The 26,490-nt window shown below is 48.2% G+C and overlaps 2 protein-coding genes across 4 annotated transcripts in view; one reads left to right on the top strand and one right to left on the bottom strand.

Annotated features, from left to right (window-relative positions):
- PPIL4 (peptidylprolyl isomerase like 4) overlaps positions 1–593 on the bottom strand; it is a 159,921-nt gene extending 159,328 nt beyond the window's left edge. For both annotated transcript variants that reach the window (XM_075338233.1, XM_075338234.1), the window contains exon 1: positions 424–593. In XM_075338233.1, the coding sequence (XP_075194348.1) occupies positions 424–493 (70 nt within the window). In that variant the 5' untranslated portion in view covers positions 494–593. The remainder of the gene's footprint in view (positions 1–423) is intronic.
- Positions 594–976: 383 nt separating this feature from the next.
- Positions 977–26,490, top strand: part of GINM1 (glycosylated integral membrane protein 1) — a 60,249-nt gene continuing 34,735 nt past the window's right edge. The window contains exons 1-3 of one of the 2 annotated variants that reach the window (XM_075338232.1): positions 977–1,152; positions 6,641–6,697; positions 24,291–24,387. In XM_075338232.1, coding sequence (XP_075194347.1) covers positions 1,021–1,152; positions 6,641–6,697; positions 24,291–24,387 — 286 coding nt within the window. In that variant the 5' untranslated portion in view covers positions 977–1,020. The remainder of the gene's footprint in view (positions 1,153–6,640; positions 6,698–24,290; positions 24,388–26,490) is intronic. The other variant, XM_075338231.1, reaches the window with a different exon arrangement.

Below are 26,490 nucleotides of genomic sequence, written 5' to 3'. Positions count from 1 at the left end.
AGTGTGTGGGAGTTCAGCTCTCAGGGACTATGTACTATAAGGTCCCCTCTGTAATACATGTGCAGGGTAATGGCAGACAGTGTGTGGGAGTCCAGCTCACAGGGGCTATGTACTATAAGGTCCTTCTCAGTAATAGATGTGCAGGGTAATGGCAGACAGTGTGTGGGAGTCCAGCTCTCAGGGACTATGTACTATAAGGTACCCTCTGTAATACATGTGCAGAGTAAAGGCAGACAGTGTGTGGGAGTCCAGCTCTCAGGGACTATGTACTATAAGGTCCCCTCTGTAATACATGTGCAGGGTAATGGCAGACAGTGTGTGGGAGTCCAGCTCACAGGGACTATGTACTATAAGGTCCCCTCTGTAATACATGTGCAGAGTAATGGCAGACAGTGTGTGTCAGCTCAGTTTCCATGTATATACCTCTAGGCCTTTCCTCTGTGTACAGGTCTATGACTATATCCCCCAGCGTCGTCTCCAGGAGGACAGCCATGGTAACAGGACCGGCGTCGCTGCCTTTTACTGTGCAACACCGAGAAAGGCCATTTCCTTACGTCACAGTCACATGACAGCCCTGTTCTCCGTATCCTGCAGTTCTGACAGGAAAAGGAGGGCGGAGTGCTGTGATTGGACGTTCTCGTTCGTGGCCACGCCTCTTAAGCCCCGTATGTTCGGGAAAATCCTAGCGGCTAAATGATCCGGGGTCGCGAATGAGCATCGCTTATTGCGCATGGTAGCGGCGCATGCGCAATAAGCGATGCTCATTCGCGACCCCGGATCATTTAGCCGCTAGTGCGTGGCAGGAGAGGAGGAGGCGGTAGCGGTAGCGGCGCATGCGCAATAAGCGATGCTCATTTGCGACCCCGGATCATTTAGCCGCTAGTCTGGTAAAGGACCTTTCGATACGTCACGGTCACATGACGGCCATGTTCTCCTGATTCTGCCGATCTGACAGGAAGAGGAGGGCGGAGTGCTGTGATTGGAATTTCCCGTTGCTGGCCACGCCTCTCCAGCACCCGTATGCTGGGGAAGATGGTGTGGTGTGGGCTGTACTCTGCAGGGCCCTGCTGCCTCTACCTGCAGGTGGCTGCCCTTCTTCTCCTTGCTGTGCCTGGCAGCACCCAGGAGTATGGGGTCCGGACACGTGTGCAGGTAATGCGGCCATCACTGTCGTCAGGTTGGTAGGACGATCACAGCTCTTCCCGATCATGTTCCTGCACAGGATGCAGTGGCAGGTGACGGACGTCTGTGGCTGGCGGCGCTTCTATGCAGGATGTGCGGATCCTCCGTCCAATCCTTCCTATAGAGCGTCCCCCTGTGGCCCAGGTATCTGCTCGCGCTCCAGCTGTGCATGTCACCTCCGATGTGTCATCAGTTTTCTGTACACCACAAAAAGGTTCCTCAGACGTGTCCCAGGGACTAGTCCGTGATAAGCCCCGCTGTCCGTATTTAGCTACATGTGCACGCTGCAACCACCTTGTCACAGAGAGCCTGGAAATGTAAAAAAAAAATATTATATGATAGCTAGAATAGATAGATAAAGAAAGAAATAACCGAACAGCTCAATAGAGGGATTCCGTAGATAGCTTAGACAGCTGATTGTTGTTTTTTTTTTTTGGGGGGGGGGGCTGGGTAAATGACGTGGGGTTCCCCCTCTTTGTATATCCAGCACATGACCAGCTGCAGGCTGCAACCCTCAGCTGTCTGCTGTACCTTGGCTGGTTATGAAAATTGGAGGGGATCCCATGACTTTATTAATTTAATTATTTGATTTTAATTTTTTTTTTTTTTAATGACGTGGGGTCCCTCTCTATCTTTCTAAAACTAAACAAGGTACAGCAGACAGCTTGGGGCTGACATTATTAGGGTGGGAAGGGCCATTGTTATTTGGTCCTTTCCTGCCTAACAATAGCAGCCCGCAGCCGCCCCAGAAGTGGCGGATCCATTAGATGTGGCAATTCCTGAACTGGACCCAGCTCTTCCCGATTACCCTGGTACGGTAGCAATTGGGCTAATAAGGAGTTAATAGCTGCCACCAAGTCCTAGATTAGTGATAGAAGGCATCTATGAGACACCCCACATCACTAATCTGTAAATGAAAGTAAATAAACAACCCCCTAAAAATCATTTATTTGGAATAAAATAAAGAGCGCTCTCTTGCACCACTTTTTTAACCCCCAAACACCCTTGCATGTCCGAAGGAATCCACACGAGGTCCCACGGCAATTCAGCTCTGCTACATCCCTGTCCTGTCACAGCGAGCGTCATAGAGCATGACTGCCAGCTGTGAGTGTTGACAGATCCGCAGCGATCAGAATGAATTGGAGTGAACCCCTGACATCACAGCTACCTGTCCCGCAGTATGGTGTGTATTGCAATAGTGACGTCATGGGCTCAACACTGAGGTTCAGGCAGTGACTGGAGTGAGTCGCGCGATCAGCAGTGAAGTCACTTAGGTGAGTCCTCCACCTGCAACTCACTCCCTGATTTGTTGTCACTGGTGGAGGACTCCAGCTGTGGTTAACTTGAGTGACATCACCGCTGACCGCACGGCTCATACCAGTTGCTGCGTGGTGCTCACAGCTGGCAGCCGTGTTCTATGGCGCTCGCTGTGAGCGTCAGATGTAGCAGTACTGGAAGTGTTGTGGGACTTTGTGTGGATTACGTCGGATCTGCAGGGGTGTTATTGAGGATAATAAAGTGGTAAAAGAGTGGCTTTTTTGTCTTTTATTTCAAATAAAGGGTTTTTGGGGTGTTTGTGTTTATTTGCTTTCACTTACAGATTAATGATGGGGACGGGGTCTCATAGACGCTGCCATGACTAATCTAGGACTTAGTGGCTGCTGTGGGCTGCCGTTAACTCCCTCAGTACCCCGATTGCCACTGCACCAAGGCAATCGGGAAGAGCTGGGGAAAGTGCCTGGATTGTCACATCTAATGGATGCGGCAATTCCGGGCGGCTGCTGGTTGATATTTTTAGGCTGGGGAGAACCTAATAACCATAGGCCTCTCCAGTCTGAGAATACCAGCCCCCAGCTGTTGGGCTTTATCTTGGCTGGGTATCAAAATTGGGGGAACTATATGGCTTTTTTTTTTTATAAATATTTTATTGTATATAGACACGCCCACCAGCGTCTGTGACTGGTTGCGGTCAAACAGCTGTCACTCAGCGTGGGGGTGTGTCTGACTGCAACCAATCACAGACGCGGAGGAAGCAGTGAATATGTATGAGCCTAATGAGCGGCCTGCTTGTGAAGAATAAAGAGCCGCCCTGGTGATCGGTAAGTATGTAGCACCTGGAGAGAGAGACACCAACACCCCAAAATCGCTCCAGCATTGATTTTGTCATTCTGGAACTAAGTTGGTGAGCTGAGGATTTGTTGGCAAAACCGTGCGTAAAACGTATGCAAAACCGTAAACAATTTATAACCATGAGTTTTGTCAAGCGTTTTTCATCCCCTCATTAATTTCAACGGGTGACAAGAGTTGACAAAAACGCAAGAGGAATGGACATGCTGCTTCTTTTTTGTCACAAAATTTTGTCAAAAAAACTGCTGACAAATAAACTGCAACATGTCCACAGCAAATCTCACTTCTCATAGACTTTGCTGGGAAGTCAAAAGTAAGAAAGTTCTAACAACAAAACTGCACCAAAAAAATGCAACAAAAACTGCAGCCTGCGCATATAGCCTTTCATGTGGACCTGTTCTCTGAAGAAGGCGAGTTTGGTTTGCAAACCATCTGACCTCTTAAACAAAAAAAAGCCAATCTGTGTCTACAGAACCAGACAACACATGAAGAAATCCTGGTGTCTTTATCGGGCTCAGTACACACTGCGTTTATGGCCACTGTTTAGTGTACTGAACCGATGGAGGCCGAAAATGTTTTCTTTGCCTATATTCCTTCTCTCCCGGTGGGGGCCACAGAGGTGTGCTTTGCTTATATTCCCACTCACTCAGTGGAGGCCACAGAGGTGTGCTTTGTCTATATTCCTACTCACTCGGTGGAGGCCACAGAGGTGTGCTTTGCTTATATTCCTACTCACCCGGTGGAAGCCACAGAGGTGTGCTTTGCTTATATTCCTACTCACCCGGTGGAGGCCACAGAGGTGTGCTTTGCTTATATTCCTACTCACCCGGTGGAGGCCACAGAGGTGTGCTTTGTCTATATTCCTACTCACCCGGTGGAGGCCACAGAGGTGTGCTTGACCTATACTCCTGCTCAATCCCGTGCGGGATACGAAGGTGTGCTTTGTCTATAGTGCTACACACCAGGTGGGTTCTCTCCTGCACAGTAGTGATGACAGAGAAGACAACATTGTTAGAAGCGAGGAGAGAGTGATTTGTGGGCTTTCTCCTGCTCTGAAGTGATAGCAGAGGAGATAGCAATGTTAGGAGGAGAGGGTGATTTGTAGGTTCTCTCCTGCACAATTGTGATGGAAGAGGAGTCTACAGTATCAGAAACAAGGAGAGAGCGATTTGTGGACTGTCCTGCATAGTACATAGCAGAAGAGACTGCAATGTCAGAAGGAGGAGAGAGTGATTTGTGGACTGTCCTGCACAGTAGATAGCAGAAGAGACGGCAATGTCAGAAGGAGGAGAGAGTGATTTGTGGGCTCTCTCCTGCACAGTAGATAGCAGAGGAGACGGCAATGTCAGAAGGAGGAGAGAGTGATTTGTGGGCTCTCTCCTGCACAGTAGATGGCAGAGGAGACGGCAATGTCAGAAGGAGCAGAGAGTGATTTGTGGGCTCTCTCCTGCACAGTAGATGGCAGAGGAGACGGCAATGTCAGAAGGAGGAGAGAGTGATTTGTGGACTGTCCTGCACAGTAGATAGCAGAGGAGACGGCAATGTCAGAAGGAGGAGAGAGTGATTTGTGGGCTCTCTCCTGCACAGTAGATAGCAGAGGAGACTGCAATGTCAGAAGGAGGAGAGAGTGATTTGTGGGCTCTCTCCTGCACAGTAGATAGCAGAGGAGACGGCAATGTCAGAAGGAGGAGAGAGTGATTTGTGGGCTCTCTCCTGCACAGTAGATGGCAGAGGAGACGGCAATGTCAGAAGGAGGAGAGAGTGATTTGTGGACTGTCCTGCACAGTAGATAGCAGAGGAGACTGCAATGTCAGAAGGAGGAGAGAGTGATTTGTGGGCTCTCTCCTGCACAGTAGATAGCAGAGGAGACTGCAATGTCAGAAGGAGGAGAGAGTGATTTGTGGGCTCTCTCCTGCACAGTAGATGGCAGAGGAGACTGCAATGTCAGAAGGAGGAGAGAGTGATTTGTGGGCTCTCTCCTGCACAGTAGATGGCAGAGGAGACGGCAATGTCAGAAGGAGCAGAGAGTGATTTGTGGGCTCTCTCCTGCACAGTAGATAGCAGAGGAGACTGCAATGTCAGAAGGAGGAGAGAGTGATTTGTGGGCTCTCTCCTGCACAGTAGATAGCAGAGGAGACGGCAATGTCAGAAGGAGGAGAGAGTGATTTGTGGGCTCTCTCCTGCACAGTAGATGGCAGAAGAGACGGCAATGTCAGAAGGAGGAGAGAGTGATTTGTGGGCTCTCTCCTGCACAGTAGATAGCAGAGGAGACTGCAATGTCAGAAGGAGCAGAGAGTGATTTGTGGGCTCTCTCCTGCACAGTAGATGGCAGAGGAGACTGCAATGTCAGAAGGAGGAGAGAGTGATTTGTGGGCTCTCTCCTGCACAGTAGATAGCAGAGGAGACTGCAATGTCAGAAGGAGGAGAGAGTGATTTGTGGGCTCTCTCCTGCACAGTAGATGGCAGAAGAGACGGCAATGTCAGAAGGAGCAGAGAGTGATTTGTGGGCTCTCTCCTGCACAGTAGATAGCAGAGGAGACTGCAATGTCAGAAGGAGGAGAGAGTGATTTGTGGGCTCTCTCCTGCACAGTAGATAGCAGAGGAGACGGCAATGTCAGAAGGAGGAGAGAGTGATTTGTGGGCTCTCTCCTGCACAGTAGATAGCAGAGGAGACGGCAATGTCAGAAGGAGGAGAGAGTGATTTGTGGGCTCTCTCCTGCACAGTAGATGGCAGAGGAGACGGCAATGTCAGAAGGAGCAGAGAGTGATTTGTGGGCTCTCTCCTGCACAGTAGATAGCAGAGGAGACGGCAATGTCAGAAGGAGCAGAGAGTGATTTGTGGGCTCTCTCCTGCACAGTAGATGGCAGAGGAGACGGCAATGTCAGAAGGAGCAGAGAGTGATTTGTGGGCTCTCTCCTGCACAGTAGATAGCAGAGGAGACGGCAATGTCAGAAGGAGCAGAGAGTGATTTGTGGGCTCTCTCCTGCACAGTAGATAGCAGAGGAGACGGCAATGTCAGAAGGAGGAGAGAGTGATTTGTGGGCTCTCTCCTGCACAGTAGATGGCAGAAGAGATGGCAATGTCAGAAGGAGGAGAGAGTGATTTGTGGGCTCTCTCCTGCACAGTAGATGGCAGAAGAGATAGCAATGTCAGAAGGAGGAGAGAGCGATTTGTGGGCTTTCACCTGCTGTGAAGTGTTAGCGGAGGAGACATCTGTGTGTAAACACCCAAATCAGACCAATTTATCATCTGTGAGAGAAGTCTACTCTTTCCAAAACCTAAGTGCTGAAACCCAACTTAACACTGATGGGTTTTTTGTTTTTTTTTTAGGAGACTGTAACTGTGAATGTGACAACTGAACATGGACAAGAGAAGGTGACAGAACAGGTAACTTATTGTACGATTCAGAATAATAGACAAACAATATGGTAAAAAAAATGCATAGTGACAAGGGATTGTTTCACAACAGTTGAATTCCTGGGTAAAACTGTTAACATGGGGATATTTCCTACATGGGAAATGTAGACTTACTTGGCAGCCATTTGGATAATGGACAACCTAAGTCTACCAAAGCTGTGGCCTCCTTTTTTTAGCAATGCTTCGCTTTGGCTCATGAAGCAATATAGGGTTCTTTTTGAAAGGGTGCATTTGCTCAACCGCTTGAATTGGTCCAATATCAGACCACAATGCTCGGACTGGCTGCAGCTCTCCTGACCTGAGCGTGATGGCTTCATATAGTTCTATACAGCTGTCATACTCTGGTCGGATGACGCCCATTTTGAGCATTGCAGTCTGATATAGAACCAATTTATACAGTCTAAATAATTAATAATGTCCTTAGGATATCAATCCCCAGTAATGGATAGCACCTCAAAATAACATGAAAAAGCATCACCTTGAGATATATAAATAAATTCTCAAAGAAAATTGAAAATAAGTGACAATTCAATAAAAGTTTATAAAAAAAAAAGTAAAAAAAAAAACCAAAACAATAAAACGCAACGTCATTCCTTGTTATGAATTAACGTAATCACAAAAACCACACTTCCACTAAATTTCAGCCCTGTCATTACAAAGACCTGCTTCCATCATTACTGAGATCTTGTCATTAGCTCAGGAGAAACTGTAAATCAGCACTCTCAATAAATTTATCCTCTTAATATATTGCAGTCATCATATTTATATGGCACTTGGTTCTTAAAATTGCTCATTTTGCCCTTCTACCCAGTTAATTCTTCTCTTTTACATTAGGTCTATGCTCACGTGATTAAAAACAGACCAGTTGAATCCTTTGAAGTTCCAGGTATAAGAGTATCACTCATCTTCTGACCCAGCTGATCCGCTCATTCCCATACCAGTGATTTTGCACTGATGTAGAACTGTAGTTCAAAAGGAGAAAGAGTTCTTGTTTCTACATAGTACTTAGACGGATTCAGCTTGTCTGTTTTTAATCACATAATGTCATAAACCTAATGGAAAACCAGAGCAGGCTGTAGGAGTTTACAAACAAATGCTGCCAGTATTCGCGAGATTGCCAGAAACTGGCAAGCTCTTGGAAATCATATTATCAAACCAACAGGTGCATGATAACATGGAAAGAAAGCTGATTAGTCTGTGTAAACTAATGCCCCATTGTTCTAATTAGCATAGAAAAAGCAGAGGCTATCCTTTTTTAAATCATTGGTTTTAGTGAATAACATCATTCAGAGCTGGTTAGGCAGGGAATTTAGTCATTCAGAATGCTGCTGAGTAGGAGGGCACAGGGTACCTCACAGGTTATCTTTAAAAGAGGGTGCTTGAAATTATCTTTTTCTGTTAACCATGATCACCTTCAAGGATAGTAATTATTACCGTATTTTTCGGACCATAAGACGCACTTTTTCTTTGTCGCTCCATTGGGAGACCCAGACAATTGACAATTGGGTGTATAGCTTCTGCCTCCGGAGGCCACACAAAGTATTACACTTAAAAGTGTAAAGCCCCTCTCCTTCTGCCTATACACCCCCCCGTGCATCACGGGCTCCTCAGTTTTTATGCTTTGTGCGAAGGAGGCACACATGCACGCATAGCTCCACAATTTAGTCAGCAGCAGCTGCTGACTATATCGGATGGAAGAAAAGAGGGCCCATAACAGGGCTCCCAGCATGCTCCCTTCTCACCCCACTCTGGTCGGCGGTGTTGTTAAGGTTGAGGTACCCATTGCGGGTACATAGGCAGGAGCCACATGCTGTTTTCCTTCCCCATCCCTTAAGGGCTCTGGGTGAAGTGGGATCCTAATCGGTCTCCAGACACTGGGACCGTGCTCCCTCCGCAGCCCCTGGGGAATCTGCTGGACAGGAGCCGGGTATCGTCAGGGACAAGGCCCTGCTACTGTGAGGTACTCTGTGTCCCCTTGGGGACGGCGCATAGAGCGCCTGTGTTATACACGCTGCAGCACTGCTGGGTGTGTTGGTGCGCCGGGACTGCCGCGCTTGTTTGCCGGCCGCGCTTATAACTTTAGTCCCCGGCTTCTGCGGCCTAGTACCACATACTCCCGCCCCCCGGCCTGCCAGTCAGGGGAAGGGAGGGACGCTGCACTGGACGTCAGCGCTGAGGGCTGGAGCATACTTTGTATCCTCCTCCCCCCTCACTGAGCACAGTGGGGCACCAGATTCCCGCACTTTTTAGGGCACGCCTACGGCCCCCTCCTCCTCACAGAACGCTGACAGCCATTCCTGTCAGCACTTCAGAAGCTGGAGAGGAGAGACAACACGGCTCTGGGAGGCCCAGGCAGGGAATCTGGTGGTCACACAACCGCTTTGGGCGGTCGGTAAGCCGCACCTGTTACTAGGTGCTGGCCCCCCTGGGTGCCGAAGTTTATATATATATATATATATGCTTATAGGCTATACATATACTCTGTACGGTCGCACTGTTGATTTTTGGCTATATACCCTCCCGGATTGTACTCTGAGGAGACAACAGCATGTCGTCCGCAAAAAGCAAGGGTGCCAAAGCACAGGCTTACTTTGCAACCTGTACCTCATGTGCGGCTATGCTACCGGCAGGTTCCACCTACCCTCATTGTGTACAATGCTCGGCCCCTGCGGCACTTACTCAGCCGGAGCCTCTGCCACTGGTGGCCCAGGTGGAACCACCTGCTACCACTGTCCAGGTGACAGGGACGGAGTTTGCAGTATTCGCTGACAAACTTTCTGAGTCTATGGATAAATGGTCTGCTAGGATACTAGAAGCTTTGCAGTCCAGGCCGGTAACACAGGCCCCGGGCACTGTGGAATCATTGACCCCAGGCCCCCCTCGGTTGGAGCAGCAAAGTGCTCCTGGGGTGACTCATAGGTCCCAAGGTGAGGTCTCCGACACGGACCGCAGTCCCAGACCGCCTAAGCGGGCTCGCTGGGAGCTTCCCTCGACCTCATCACACTGCTCAGGGTCTCAGCAGGAGGACTCTCTAGAGGATGAAGCGGAGGTGGCAGATCAGGATTCTGATCCTGAAGTCGCTCTCAACCTAGATACACCTGAGGGAGACGCCATAGTGAATGACCTTATAGCGTCCATCAATCAGGTGTTGGATCTTTCTCCCCCAGCTCCTCCAATTGAGGAGTCAGCTTCTCAGCAGGAGAAATTCCGTTTTAGGTTTCCCAAGCGTACAATGAGTACGTTTCTGGATCACTCCGACTTCAGAGAGGCAGTCCAGAAACACCGAGCTTGTCCAGATAAGCGCTTTTCTAAGCGCCTTAAGGACACACGTTATCCCTTCCCCCCTGAAGTTGTCAAGGGTTGGGCTCAGTGTCCCAAGGTGGATCCTCCAGTCTCCAGACTGGCGGCCAGATCCATAGTTGCAGTGGAAGATGGGGCTTCACTCAAAGATGCCACTGACAGACAGATGGAACTCTGGCTGAAATCCATCTATGAAGCTATCGGCGCTTCCTTTGCTCCGGCATTCGCAGCCGTATGGGCACTCCAAGCTATCTCAGCTTGTCACTCGCAGATTAATGCAGTCACACGTGTCTCTGCTCCGCAAGTGGTGTCCTTAACCTCTCAGGCGTCGGCATTTGCGTCCTACGCCATTAATGCTGTCCTGGACTCTGCGAGCCGTACGGCGGTAGCATCCGCCAATTCGGTGGCAGTCCGCAGGGCCTTGTGGCTACGTGAATGGAAGGCAGACTCTGCTTCCAAAAAGTTCTTAACCGGTTTGCCACTTTCTGGCGACCGCCTGTTTGGTGAGCGATTGGATGAAATCATTAAACAATCCAAGGGAAAGGACTCATCCTTACCCCAGTCCAAACCAAACAGACCTCAACAACGGAAGGTACAATCGAGGTTTCGGTCCTTTCGGCCCGCGGGCAGGTCTCAATTCTCCTCGTCCAACAGGCCACAGAAGGGTCAGAGGGACTCCGATTCATGGCGGTCTAAGTCACGTCCTAAAAAGACCGCCGGAGGAACCGCTCCCAAAGCGGCCTCCTCATGACTTTCGGCCTCTTCAAACCGCATCCTCGGTCGGTGGCAGGCTCTCCCGCTTTTGCGACGCCTGGCTGCCACAGGTACAAGACCGTTGGGTGAGAGACATTCTGTCTCACGGTTACAGGATAGAGTTCAGCTCTCGTCCTCCGACTCGTTTCTTCAGAACATCTCCGCCCCCCGAGCGAGCCGATGCTCTTCTTCAGGCGGTGAGCACTCTGAAGGCAGAAGGAGTGGTGATCCCTGTTCCTCTTCAGCAACAGGGTCACGGTTTTTACTCCAACTTGTTTGTGGTGCCAAAAAAGGACGGATCTTTCCGTCCTGTTCTGGACCTAAAACTGCTCAACAAACACGTAAAAACCAGGCGGTTCCGGATGGAATCGCTCCGCTCCGTCATCGCCTCAATGTCCCAAGGAGATTTCCTAGCATCAATCGACATCAAAGATGCTTATCTCCACGTACCGATTGCACCAGAGCATCAGCGCTTCCTGCGTTTCGCCATAGGGGACGAACACCTTCAGTTCGCGGCACTGCCTTTCGGCCTGGCGACAGCCCCACGGGTTTTCACCAAGGTCATGGCAACAGTGGTAGCAGTCCTACACTCTCAGGGACACTCGGTGATCCCTTACTTAGACGATCTGCTTGTCAAGGCACCCTCTCGAGTGGCATGCCAACACAGCCTGGACATTGCTCTGGAGACTCTCCAGAGATTCGGGTGGATCATCAATTTCCCAAAGTCAAATCTGACACCGGCCCAATCACTGACATATCTTGGCATGGAGTTTCATACTCTCTCAGCGATAGTGAAGCTTCCGCTGAACAAACAGCGTTCACTACAGACAGGGGTGCAATCTCTCCTTCAAGGCCAGTCACACCCCTTGAGGCGCCTCATGCACTTCCTAGGGAAGATGGTGGCAGCAATGGAGGCAGTTCCTTTTGCGCAGTTTCATCTGCGTCCACTTCAGTGGGACATTCTCCGCAAATGGGACAGGAAGTCGACGTCCCTCGACAGGAACGTCTCCCTTTCTCAGGCAGCCAAAGCCTCCCTTCGGTGGTGGCTTCTTCCCACTTCATTGTCGAAGGGGAAATCCTTCCTACCCCCATCCTGGGCGGTGGTCACGACGGACGCGAGTCTGTCAGGGTGGGGAGCGGTCTTTCTCCACCACAGAGCTCAGGGTACCTGGACTCAGCCGGAGTCCTCCCTACAGATCAATGTTCTGGAGATAAGGGCAGTGTATCTTGCCCTGAAGGCGTTCCAGCCGTGGCTGGAAGGCAAGCAGATCCGAATTCAGTCGGACAACTCCACCGCGGTGGCATACATCAACCACCAAGGCGGAACACGCAGTCGGCAAGCCTTCCAGGAAGTCCGGCGGATTCTGCTGTGGGTGGAAGCCACAGCATCCACCATATCCGCAGTTCACATCCCGGGCGTAGAAAACTGGGAAGCAGACTTTCTCAGTCGCCAGGGCATGGACGCAGGGGAATGGTCCCTTCACCCGGACGTGTTTCAAGAGATCTGTTGCCGCTGGGGGATGCCGGACGTCGACCTAATGGCGTCACGGCATAACAACAAGGTCCCGGCATTCATGGCACGGTCTCAAGATCACAGAGCTCTGGCGGCGGACGCATTAGTTCAGGATTGGTCGCAGTTTCAACTGCCTTATGTGTTTCCTCCTCTGGCACTGCTGCCCAGAGTGTTACGCAAGATCAGGTCCGACTGCCGTCGCGCCATCCTCGTCGCTCCAGATTGGCCGAGAAGGTCGTGGTACCCGGATCTGTGGCATCTCACGGTGGGCCAACCGTGGGCACTACCAGACCGACCAGACTTGCTGTCTCAAGGGCCGTTTTTCCATCTGAATTCTGCGGCCCTCAACCTGACTGTGTGGCCATTGAGTCCTGGATCCTAGCGTCTTCAGGGTTATCTCAAGAGGTCATTGCCACTATGAGACAGGCCAGGAAACCAACGTCCGCCAAGATCTACCACAGGACGTGGAGGATATTCTTATCCTGGTGCTCTGATCAGTGTTTTACTCCCTGGCCATTTGCCTTGCCCACTTTTCTTTCCTTCCTTCAATCCGGATTGGAAAAGGGTTTGTCGCTTGGCTCCCTTAAGGGACAAGTCTCAGCGCTCTCTGTGTTTTTTCAGAAGCGCCTAGCCAGACTTCCACAGGTACGCACGTTCCTGCAGGGGGTTTGTCACATAGTCCCTCCTTACAAGCGTCCGTTAGAACCCTGGGATCTGAACAGGGTGCTGATGGCTCTTCAGAAACCACCGTTCGAGCCAATGAAAGATATTTCTCTTTCACGCCTTTCGCAGAAAGTGGTCTTCCTAGTAGCAGTCACATCACTTCGGAGAGTGTCTGAGCTAGCAGCGCTGTCATGCAAAGCCCCTTTCCTGGTGTTTCACCAGGACAAGGTGGTTCTGCGGCCGGTTCCGGAATTTCTCCCGAAGGTGGTATCCCCCTTTCATCTCAATCAGGATATCTCTTTACTTTCTTTTTGTCCTCATCCAGTTCACCAATGTGAAAAGGATTTGCACTTGTTAGATCTGGTGAGAGCACTCAGACTCTACATTTCTCGTACGGCGCCCCTGCGCCGCTCGGATGCACTCTTTGTCCTTGTCGCTGGCCAGCGTAAAGGGTCACAGGCTTCCAAGTCAACCCTGGCTCGGTGGATCAAGGAACCAATTCTCGAAGCCTACCGTTCTTCTGGGCTTCCGATTCCCTCAGGGCTGAAGGCCCATTCTACCAGAGCCGTGGGTGCGTCCTGGGCTTTGCGGCACCAGGCTACGGCTCAGCAGGTGTGTCAGGCGGCTACCTGGTCGAGCCTGCACACTTTCACGAAACACTATCAGGTGCATACCTATGCTTCGGCAGATGCCAGCCTAGGTAGGCGAGTCCTGCAGGCGGCGGTTGCCCACCTGTAGGAAGGGGCCGTTTTTACGGCTCTATTACGAGGTATTATCTTACCCACCCAGGGACTGCTTTTGGACGTCCCAATTGTCTGGGTCTCCCAATGGAGCGACAAAGAAGAAGGGAATTTTGTTTACTTACCGTAAATTCCTTTTCTTCTAGCTCCAATTGGGAGACCCAGCACCCGCCCCTGTTCCCTTCGGGCTGTTGTTCTTTGTGTACACATGTTGTTCATGTTGAATGGTTTTCAGTTCTCCGAACTTCCTTCGGATTGAATTTACTTTAGAGCAATTTATAAGTTTTCCTCCTTCCTGCTTTTGCACCAAAACTGAGAAGCCCGTGATGCACGGGGGGGTGTATAGGCAGAAGGGGAGGGGCTTTACGGTGTGTGCGCACGTTGCGTAAATTCATGCAGTTACGCTGCGCTTTGCAGCGCAGCGTAACTGCATGCGTCCTGCGTCCCCTGCACAGTCTATGGAGATTGTGCAGGGGCCGTGCGCACGTGGCGTCTCAGAGCGCAGCGCTTCGGCTACTGCCGAAGCGCTGCGCAAAAAGAAGTGACATGTCACTTCTTTCCTGCGCTTTGCCGGCAGCTCCTGCTCTGTCTATGGCAGGAGCTGCAGGCAGAGCGCATGGAATCGGCGCTCACTACGGACATTTCTGCAGCGATCTAAAGCGCACATGTGCTCTTCAGATCGCTGCAGAAATTTCTGCAGGCTAGTACGCAACGTGCGCACATAGCCTTACACTTTTAAGTGTAATACTTTGTGTGGCCTCCGGAGGCAGAAGCTATACACCCAATTGTCAATTGTCTGGGTCTCCCAATTGGAGCTAGAAGAAAAGGAATTTACGGTAAGTAAACAAAATTCCCTTCTTTTCCCCCAAATGTTGGGGGTGCGTCTTATGGTCTGACTATAGGGCTGCGGCCGGGAATGAGGGTGCTGCGGTGGAGCGGGTCATCGGGGGCACGAGCAGGCAGCAGCAGCGCCTGCCTAGACCACGTGGGCCCGCTCATTACATATGCACGCCCATCCTCCCGCCCATCTCTCAGCGCAGAAGTCGGAGCTGACAGGTGGGCGGGAGGATGAGCGGGGACGCGCGCATAGTAAAGACCCGGTCCGCATGATCACCCCTGGCAATTACAGCCTGGAGTGATCATGTGCGGCTGTATTCACTGCCCCCCGCGCGTCGTCATCATCAGCGCGGGGTGCAGTGAATCAGTACACTCACCCGTCCCCGTGTGTGGAGCTGTCCCCCTGCAGCACGCGATGTCTTCCTGTCTGTGCCGGTCAGCTGATCTGTGCTGATCAGCTGATCGGCACAGACAGGAAGACATTGCGATGCTGCAGGGGAACGGCTCCACACACACAGGTCAGTGGCGCAGAGAGGAAGATGATCGGTGCTGGAGGGAGTGAGGAAAAGGTGAGTATAAACGTTTATTTTTTTTTTCTCTGTGCTATAGGATACAGGCCATATACCAGGATGGTATATGAGCACGATGGGGGCATATAGCAGGATGGGAGTATATGAGCAGGATGGATGGGGGGTATATGAACAGGATGGGGGTATATGAACAGGATGGAGGTATATGAACAGGATGAGGGTATATGAACAGGATGAGGGTATATGAACAGGATGGGGGTATATGAACAGGATGGGGGGTATATGAACAGGATGGGGGGTATATGAACAGGATGGGGGGGTATATGAACAGGATGGGGGTATATGAACAGGATGGGGGGTATATGAACAGGATGGGGGGTATATGAACAGGATGGGGGGGTATATGAACAGGATGGGGGGGTATATGAACAGGATGGGGGGGTATATGAACAGGATGGGGGGGTATATGAACAGGATGGGGGGTATATGAACAGGATGGGGGGTATATGAACAGGATGGGGGGTATATGAACAGGATGGGGGGTATATGAACAGGATGGGGGGTATATGAACAGGATGGGGGGTATATGAACAGGATGGGGGGTATATGAACAGGATGGGGGTATATGAACAGGATGGGGGTATATGAACAGGATGGGGGTATATGAACAGGATGGGGGTATATGAGCAGGATGGATGGGGGGTATATGAACAGGATGGATGGGGGGTATATGAACAGGATGGGGGGTATATGAACAGGATGGGGGGTATATGAAGATGATGGGGGTATATGAATATGATGGGGGGTATATGAATAGGATGGGGGTATATGAGTAGGATGGGGGTATATGAACAGGATGGGGGTATATGAACAGGATGGGGGTATATGAACAGGATGGGGGTATATGAGCAGGATGGGGGTATATGAGCAGGATGGGGGTATATGAGCAGGATGGGGGTATATGAGCAGGATGGGGGTATATGAGCAGGATGGGGGTATATGAGCAGGATGGATGGGGGGGTATATGAACTGGATGGGGGGTATATGAACTGGATGGGGGGTATATGAACTGGATGGGGGGTATATGAACTGGATGGGAGGTATATGAACTGGATGGGAGGTATATGAACTGGATGGGAGGTATATGAACTGGATGGGGGGTATATGAACAGGATGGGGGTATATGAACAGGATGGGGTATATGAGCCGGATGGATGGGGGGTATATGAACAGGATGGGGGTATATGAACAGGATGGGGGTATATGAACAGGATGGGGGTATATGAACAGGATGGGGGTATATGAACAGGATGGGAGTATATGAGCAGGATGGATGGGGGTATATGAACAGGATGGGGGTATATGAACAGGATGGGAGTATATGAGCAGGATGGATGGGGGGCATATGAACAGGATGGGGGCATATGAACAGGATGGGGGTATATGAACAGGATGGGGGTATATGAACAGGATGGGAGTATATGAGCAGGATGGATGGGGGAATATGAGCAGGATGGGGGTATATGAACAGGATGGGGGTATATGAACAGGATGGGGGGTATATGAACAGGATGGGGGGTATATGAACAGGATGGGGGTATATGAACAGGATGGATGGGGGAATATGAGCAGGATGGATGGGGGGTATATCAACAGGATGGGGGTATATGAACAGGATGGGGGTATATGAACAGGATGGGGTATATGAACAGGATGGGGGAATATGAGCAGGATGGGGGAATATGAGCAGGATAGGGGTATATGAGCAGGATAGGGGTATATGAGCAGGATGGATGGGGGTATATGAGCAGGATGGATGGGGGTATATGAGCAGGATGGGGGTTTATAGAAGGATCATATACAAGGCAGGAGGATCATTACCAGGATGGGGTACCTTAGTAAAGAATTTGGGGACATTACCCCCATAACAGTGTCAGCAGCAGATCCTCACCCCATAACAGTGTGTCATGACCACATTTTTTTGCTTAAAGTTTTATTTTCCTCCTCTAAAACCAGGGTGCGTCTTATAGTCCAGTGCGTCTTATAGTCCGAAAAATACGGTACTTTCCATGAAAAAGGCTTTACTGCTTGTAAGATTGCCCATACATCAACTATTTATCGGATCATCAAGAACTTCAAAAGATAGAGGTTAATTTGCTGTGAATAGATCTTGTGGTACCCAAAAAAATCCCAGTAAGTGCCAGGACCGTCTCCTAAAGAGAATTAAGTAATGAGATCAGTTCAATGCTATTGCAGAGCTTGCTCAGGAATGTCAGCAGTCAGTTATCTGTGCATTTGTAAGCAAAGGCTTTTGGAGTCTGGCTGTGTGTCAAAGGCAGCTTCTCTAAAAAAAAAAAAAAAAAAAAAAAATTCAGGACAGACTGACATTCTGCAGGAAGTCCAGGGATTAGAGCAGAGGATGGGAGTAATGTTATTTTTTTTTCTCTGATGCAGCCTCATTGGGGCAGTTTGGGACATTTGGAAGAATAATTGGAGAAAAATTGTGAGTGCTACCATGAGTTCTGTGGCATGCCAGCAGGAAAGCATCCTGAGACAATTCATGTGTAGTGTTGCTTTTCATCCAAGGGAGTGGGCTCACTCACAATTTTGCTCAAGAGCACTGGCATGAATACTATCTAATCATCATCCAAGAGCAACTTCTCCCAACAATGACCCAGGAGTACTTTAGTGATGAACAATGCTTTTTCCAGCACCATATCACAAGGCAAAAGTGATAGCTAAGCGGCCCAGTGAACAAAATAGTGAAATATTCGGTCCATGGCTAGGAAACGCCACACATTTCAATCCCATTTAGAACCTGAAGTAAGTCCTCAAATGTGTAGACAGACAAAAACTCAGGAATTGTAATAAACTGCAAGTACTGATTAAATAAGATTGTGTTGTCATCAGTCAGGATATGGTGCAGAAGATGATATCTAGTGATCAGTCCACGTGCACACATTGAGTATTTGGTGAGCCTTTTACCTCCCTGTATTTGTGAGGCAAACCGGGAATGGGTAATAATACAGAAGTGGTGCCAGTGTTTCTATTGTACTTTTCCTCTGAATGATCTACTCCTGGCTTTGTCTTACAAATACAGAGGTAAACTCACCAAATACTCAATATGTACACGTGGCCTTACAAATACTGAGGTAAGAAAACCTCACCAAATACTCAGTGTGCACATGGCCTTACAAATACTGAGGTAAGAAAACCTCACCAAATACTCAGTGTGCACATGGCCTAGAGGTCTTGAATAACTGTCAAAACTGCAAGTATTGAATCTTTTGCATAAAGTTATTGTATTTGACAAAAATATAAAATGCTTATAAGGCTATGTGCGCACTTACCGGATTTTGCCGCGGATTTTCCGCGGATTTGCTGCATGTTTCGCTGCAGAAAATGTTCATAACATCTCTGCAGTGAATCACCAGCAAATCCTATGGAGAAAAAAAATCCTGTGCGCACTGGGCGGAATTTGACAGCTGCATGTTTTGCTGCGGGAATCCCGCAGCAAAAACAAGTGCATGTCACTTCTTTTCCGCACATCGCTGCGGGATTTCACTCCATTGACTCAATGTTAATCATGAAATCCCACAGGGAATAACGCAGGCAGCAAATTCTGTGCGGTTCACTGCGTTTTCCTGCGTTATTCCCTGCGGTATTTTGCGGTTTACCTCCGGTAATGTACATCACTTGCTTGCGGTTTTGCAGGGAAGTGATGTCATTACAGGAAGAGGAAGCGGAGCAGAGACTAAACACACAGATCACAGACACACACACACAGACATAGATCACATAGACACAGACACATAGAACACACATAGAAAGAAAACGGAAATATAGAAAAAAAAGAACGTGGGCTCCGCTGCACATTCACCTTCCAGCCGAGGTAAGCACACAGCGACGGCCGGTATTCTCAGGCTGGGGAGGGAGAGGGGCAGGGATAATGTCCCCTGCCTCACTCCCCCTCCGGCAGCCGAGAATATCAGCCGCAGCTGCCCCGGCACTGTCGCATGCATTATGCGGCAATACCGGCGTGTCCTCAGCTCTTCTTGCCACCGTGTAGCAGTGGTGGCAAGGTAATACAAGGGGTTAATGGTGATGGGGGACCACCGCCATTAACCCCAGGCTTGATCATGGCAGCGTCTATGTGACAGCTGACATGATCAACCCGTAAGTAAAGTGAAAAAAACACACCGAAAAATCCTTTATTTTAAATAAAACCAACAAGCCTCGTTCACCCTTTTATTAACCCCCCCCAAGCAAAGCTCCGGCGTAATCCACAGCTCCGACATAATCCACAGCTCCGGCTCCTGCGTCCTGCACTGCTGACATCCAGCCGCGACTGTCACAGACACAGCGCTGAATGCAGCAGACAGCAGAGGTAATTACCGGTCATTTCCCACGGCCGGTAATGTGAACTCACTGCCGACCGTGGGAAATGCAGCGATCTGTCCTCTATTTATCTATCTATCTATCTATCATCGATCTATCCCTCTATCTATTCTTCTGTCTCTTTATCTATCTATCTATCTATCTATCTATCATCTCAGAATTAAATGACTTTTTTTTTTTTTTCAATGTGCTTTATTGCATTGAATGCAATAAAGCACATCCCAACCCGCACGTGGCAAAACCGCGGCAATACCGCGAATAATACCGCGGTAAAACCGCAGCAAACCGCATGCGGTTTTCGGGTGCGGTTTCCCGCATTTTTTTTTACCGCGGGTGCGGTAATCTTTGAGAGCATGCGGAATTTTCTCAAGGAAATTTCATTTCCCAGTGCGCACAGAGCCTTATTGTACTTCACTAACCATAGAAACATCTGACTAAAACGATCTTCAGTGCTGGCCAAAAGTATTGGCACCCCTACAATTCTGTCAGATAATACTCAGTTTCTTGAAAATGATTGCAATCACAAATTCTTTGGTATTATTATCTTCATTTATTTTGCTTGCAATGAAAAAACACAAAAAAAAATGAAACAAAAAGCAAATCATTGATCATTTCACACAAAACTCTAAAAATGGGCCAGACAAAAGTATTGGCACCCTTAAGCCAGCTTTACACCTTACAATTAGGTATGCGATGTGACACGCCCAGGTCGCATATGCGATTGAATGAGATTGCACGTAGGTCGTTCATTTGCTGTCACACGTGCGTTAGTAGTCTATGTTAAATTGATCAATTTTGTGTGCGATCCTTTAAATCATGTGTTCTGTGACGTATGCATTGGGCACCCTTTTTTTTTTTTTTTATTTATTGACTTGCCAAGCGTGTGTAATGTGTAGGGATGCGTTTTTACTATGTCATCTGCCTTTCAGCTCTGCTACATGGCCGCTAACAGCAGACACAGACAGCCATGTAGCAGAGCTGAATGGCAGATGACAGCAGAGACAGACAGAGCCGCACTGTCAGAATGAACTTGGGTGAACTTCACCCGACTTCATTGTCATGCTGCGGCTCTGTCTGTGTCGCACTGATTAGCGGTCACCAGTGAAGGACTCACCGGTGACCGCTAATCCCCTGAGTAACTGAATTGAGCAGCCCTCTCTCATACTCACTGATCCCCGATCTCCGGCTCTGCACGGCATTCACACTGCTCCGGCGGCTTTTACTGTTTTGAATATGCCGGCCGCCCATTAAACAATCTCGTATTCCCTGCTTACCCCGCCCACCGGCGCCTATGATTGGTTACAGTGAGACACGCCCCCACGCTGAGTGACAGGTGTCACACTGCACCCAATCACAGCAGCCGGTGGGCGGGTCTATACTGTGTAGTGAAATAAATAATTAAATAATTAAAAAAAACGGCGTGCGGTCCCCCCCAATTTTAAAACCAGCCAGATAAAGCCATACGGCTGAAGGCTGGTATTCTCAGGATGGGGAGCTCCACGTTATGGGGAGCCCCCCAGCCTAACAATATCAGCCAACAGCCGCCCAGAATTGCCGCATACATTATATGCGACAGTTCTGGGACTGTACCCGGCTCTTCCCGATTTGCCCTGGTGCGTTGGCAAATCGGGGTAATAAGGAGTTATTGGCAGCCCATAGCTGCCAATAAGTCCTAGATTAATCATGTCAGGCGTCTATGAGACACCCTCCATGATTAATCTGTAAATTACAGTAAATAAACACACACACCCGAAAAAATCCTTTATTAGAAATAAAAAACACAAACATATACCCTGGTTAACCACTTTAATCAGCCCCAAAAATCCCTCCATGTCTGGCGTAATCCAGGATGCTCCAGCGTCGCTTCCAGCGCTGCTGCATGGAGGTGACCGGAGCTGCAGCAGACACAGCCGCTCCGGTCACCTCCACACAGCAAATAAAGACAGCCGCGCGATCAGCTGAGCTGACACTGAGGTTACCCGCTGTCACTGGATCCAGCGGTGGATGCAGCGGTAGCCGCGGGTAACCTCAGTGACAGCTCAGCTGATCGCACTTCTCACCTCAGTTGCTGCTTGGAGGTGACCGGAGCGGCTGTGTCTTCTGCAGCTCCGGTCACCTCCATGCAGCAGCGCTAGATGCGACGCTGGACCATCCTGGATTCCGCTGGACATGGAGGGCTTTTTGGGGCTGATTAAAGTGGTTAACCAGGGTATATGTTTGTGTTTTTTATTTCTAATAAAGGATTTTTCGGGTGTGTGTTTACTGTAATTTACAGATTAATCATGGAGGGTGTCTCATAGACGCCTGACATGATTAATCTAGGACTTATTGGCAGCTATGGGCTGCCAATAACTCCTTATTACCCCGATTTGCCAACGCACCAGGGCAAATCGGGAAGAGCCGGGTACAGTCTCAGAACTGTCGCATATAATGTATGCGGCAATTCTGGGCGGCTGTTGGCTGATATTGTTAGGCTGGGGGGCTCCCCATAACGTGGAGCTCCCCATCCTGAGAATACCAGCCTTCAGCCGTATGGCTTTATCTGGCTGGTTTTAAAATTGGGGGGGACCGCACGCCGTTTTTTTTTAATTATTTAATTATTTATTTCACTACACAGTATAGACCCGCTCACCGGCTGCTGTGATTGGGTGCAGTGTGACACCTGTCACTCAGCGTGGGGGCGTGTCTCACTGTAACCAATCATAGGCGCCGGTGGGCGGGGTAAGCAGGGAATACGAAATTGTTTAATGGGCGGCCGGCTTTTTCAAAACCGTAAAAGCCGCCGGAGCAGTGTGAATGCAGTGCAGAGCCGGGGATCGGTGAGTATATGAGAGAGGGGGATAGACTGACATGGACAGAGAGTGAGGGACAGAGATAGTGACCGACTGACAGAGATTAGTGAATGACAGACATTGTGAGGTGCTTCAGAACGCAGCTTTTCAGCTGCGCTCTGAAGCGGACCTTTTTTAAGCTGCGGTGCAGAGCGCACACCTGCGCACATAGCCTCAGACACCAAAATCGTATGAGGGATGTCACACGTTACAATTGCCTAGGTTCATACAACAAAACGTCCAATGTATGAGGAATAAACGACGTGTATGCGATCACCGTATTTGCGTTCAATCTTGATCACACGTAGGTTTCACACGAAAATACGTCACGAACGATGCCGGATGTGCGTCACTTACAACTTGACCCCGACGACGGATTGAAAGATTTATTGAAGCGTGTAAACCAGGCATTAGCCTAATACTTGGTTGCACAACCTTAAGCCAAAATAACTGCGAACAACCGCTTCCGGTAACCATCAATGAGTTTCTTACAATGCTCTGCTGGAATTTTAGACCATTCTTCTTTGGCAAACTGCTCCAGGTCCCTGAGATATGAAGGATGTCTTCTCCAAACTGCCATTTTGAGATCTCTCCACAGGTGTTCTATGGGATTCAGGTCTGGACTCATTGCTGGCAACTTTAGTAGTCTCCAGTGCTTTCTATCAAACCATTTTCTAGTGCTTTTTGAAGTGTGTTTTGGGTCATTATCCTGCTGGAAGACCCATGACCTCGGAGGAAGACCCAGCTTTCTCACACTGGGTCCTACATTATGCTGCAAAATTGGTTGGTAGTTTTCAGACTTGATAATGCCATGCACACGGTCAAGCAGTCCAGTGCCAGAGGCAGCAAAGCAACCCCAAAACATCAGGGAACCTCAGCCATGTTTGACTGTAGGGACCGTGTTCTTTTCTTTGAATGCCTCTTTTTTTTTTTTTTCCTGTAAACTCTATGTTGATGGCTTTTCCCAAAAAGCTCTACTTTTGTCTCATCTGACCAGAGAATATTCTTACAAAACGTTTTAGGCTTTCTCAGGTAAGTTTTGGCAAACTCCAGCCTGGCTTTTTTATGTCTCGGGGTAAGAAGTGGGGTCTTCCTGGGTATCCTACCATACAGTTCCTTTTCATTCAGACGCCGACGGATAGTTTGGGTTGGCACTGTTGTACCCTCAGACTGCAGGGCAGCTTGAACTTGTTTGGATTTTAGTCGAGGTTCTTTATCCACCATACGCACAATCTTGCGTTGAAATCTCTCGTCAATTTTTCTTTTCCTTCCACATCTAGGGAGGTTAGCCACAGTGCCATGGGCTTTAAACTTCTTGTTGACACTGCGCACCGTAGACACAGGAACTTTCAGGTCTTTGGAGATGGACTTGTAGCCTTGAGATTGCTCATGCTTCCTCACAATTTGGATTCTCAAGTCCTCAGACAGTTCTTTGCTCTTCTTTCTTTTCTCCATGCTCAATGTGGTACACACAAGGACACAGGACAGAGGTTGAGTCAACTTTAATCCATGTCAACTGGCTGCAAGTGTGATTTAGTTATTTCCAACACCTGTTAGGTGCCACAAGTATGTTACAGGTGCTGTTAATTACACAAATTAGAGAAGCATATGATTTTTCAAACAGTGCCAATATTTTTGTCCACCCCCTTTTTTATGTTTGGTGTGGAATTATATCCAATTTGGCTTTATGACAATTTTTTTTTTCTTCATTGAAGACAAATTAAATGAAGATAATAATACCAAAGAATTTGTGATTGCAATCATTTTCAAAAATAAACTGAGTATTATCTGACAGAATTGCAGGGGTGCCAATACTTTTGGCCAGGACTGTAAAGCCACTGGTACAGAAAAGTTTGTGAAAAACAATACTTATGTCTGTCTCAACACATTGGCTCTGACTGTAGCAGGATAACTTGGCCTTCCTTATCTGTTCAGTGCAACTGGCATTTTCCTTCTTTCCACGTTTTCGGGCTGTGATAATTTCTTTTTCCCATTTAGGTCAGTTCCAATATTAGCTTTGTAAGCGGACAAATACACCTAAATGGATTTCCCGTAAACAGAGGTGTTTCTCGCATAACCTGCCCAATGGACACAAGTAAGTTTTCTGTTTCATCAGTTCTGTAAACTCGAAAAATTGCAGAACAACATGTATGTAATCCTTGGAATCCGCTACATGATGGTATCCTTGTTCCAGCAGCTCTTAGGAATGAGGCGAAGAGTAAGTTCACTTGAACCTATTTTTAGTCTGACCGTTGTACATGTGGAAAACAGACAGCACGCTGACCAGTGTTAGTGAATGGGTATGTTCACATGAACAATTTTGTACACGGTCCATCGATTGGAGTAAAAAATCTCAGCGTGTGCTGTTCAATTTGTTTTTCAGTTGAGACTGTTATATAATATAATTGGCACATAAAAGAAAAAAAACGCCATACGGACATTATTATCTGTATTTAAAAGAACTAATGTCATTAGGAAGTTATAGTTGATCTTGTATAAATTTTTGAATTGTTGCATAAAAAATAATGCCATAAATATACAGTGTGAGATGAAGTCCAGCGCAGGAAAGAAGGCACTCTTCAATATAAATTTCCATATGGTTTTTTCCATGTGCACACGTATGAAGGTAGGTACAGACAGCCCCTAAGCAGGGGGAAAATGACTAGCAACGCGTTTCGACCGTATTACACGGTCTTAGTCTTTGACTAAGACCATGTAATACGGTCGAAACGCGTCGCTAGTCATTTTTCCCCTGCTTAGGGGCTGTCTGTACCTACCTTCATACGTGTGCACATGGAATAAACCATATGGAAATTTATATTGAAGAGTGCCTTCTTTCCTGCGCTGGACTTCATCTCACATGCTTGCAGCTGCCCGGCCGATTGTCCGTGCTGCAGAGAGAGGGCCTGGAGACTTGGAGTGGGTGAGCTGAATTCCTTTGTCATTCATAAATATACAGAGGCATGCAAAAGTTTAGACACCCCTGGTCAAACTTACTGTTATTGTGAACAGTTAAGCAAGTTGAAGATGAGATGATCATAAAAGGCATACAGTGAAAGATGACACATTTCCATTTGTATTTCAGGTAAAAATAAAATAATTATCTTTTTACATTTTTAAATTTAACAAAAAAAGGAAAATATTATCCAATGCAAATGTTTGCACTTGGAGATTTGTGTGCTCAGATAACTTTGGCCAAGGTTTCAGACCTTAATTAACCTGGTAGGGTTATGGCCTGCTGACTATCATCATTAGGAAAGACCAATGCACATTTTACAGCTTTATAAAAACCCAGCCACCTCAAATCTTGTGCCAAAAAATAGCAGCCATGGGTTCTTCTAAGCAGCTGCCTAGCACTCTGAAATTGGTGAGAGCCCACAAAGCAGAAAAAGGCTATAAGATGATAGCAAAGCGTTTTCAAGTTGCCCTTTCCTCACTTCAAAATGTAATTAGGAAATGGCAATTAACAGTAACATTGGAGTTCAAGATAAGGTTTGGATGATCAAGCAAAATATCTGAAACAGCTGCTTGTAGCATTGCTAGAGAGGCAATCAGAACCCCCACTTAACTGCAGAAGACCTTCAGGAACAGTTAGCAGACTTTGGAGTTGTGGCACATTGTTCTACTGTTCAGAGACAAATGTTACCTTCATGGAAGAGGCATCAGAAGAAAACCCCTCCTGCGTCCTCACAATAAAATTCAGCTTTAGAAGTATGCAAAAGAACATGTAAACAAGCCTGATGCATTTTGGAAACATGTCCTGTAGACTGTTTATGTTAAAGTAGAACTTTTTGGCCACCGTGATTAAAGGTATGAGTGGGGAAAAAGGGACAATTTCAGGAAAAGATTATCATGACAACCATTAAGCATGGGGGTGGATCACTCATGCTTTGGGGTTGTGTTGCAGCCAATAGCACAGGAACATTTCACTGGTAGAGGGAAGAATGGATTCATTGGAATTTCAACAAATTCTTGATGCAAACATAACACCATCTGTAAAAAAGCTGATGTTTAAGAGGATGGCTTCTACAAAGGGATAATGATCCTCACAATCCCCTTCTCTGAATATCATTGAAAATCTGTGACTAGACCTCAAAAGAGCAGTGCATGCAAGAAGAGTCAGGAATCTCACAGAAATGGAAGCCTTTTTTTCCAAGGTAAAATGGATGAAAATCCCTCAGACAAGAATTGAAAAACT

This window comes from Anomaloglossus baeobatrachus, chromosome 3, assembly GCF_048569485.1.
Source record: "Anomaloglossus baeobatrachus isolate aAnoBae1 chromosome 3, aAnoBae1.hap1, whole genome shotgun sequence".
In the NCBI taxonomy this organism is placed as follows: Eukaryota; Metazoa; Chordata; class Amphibia; order Anura; family Aromobatidae; genus Anomaloglossus; species Anomaloglossus baeobatrachus.
This window is presented reverse-complemented; position numbering and strand designations above follow the sequence as displayed.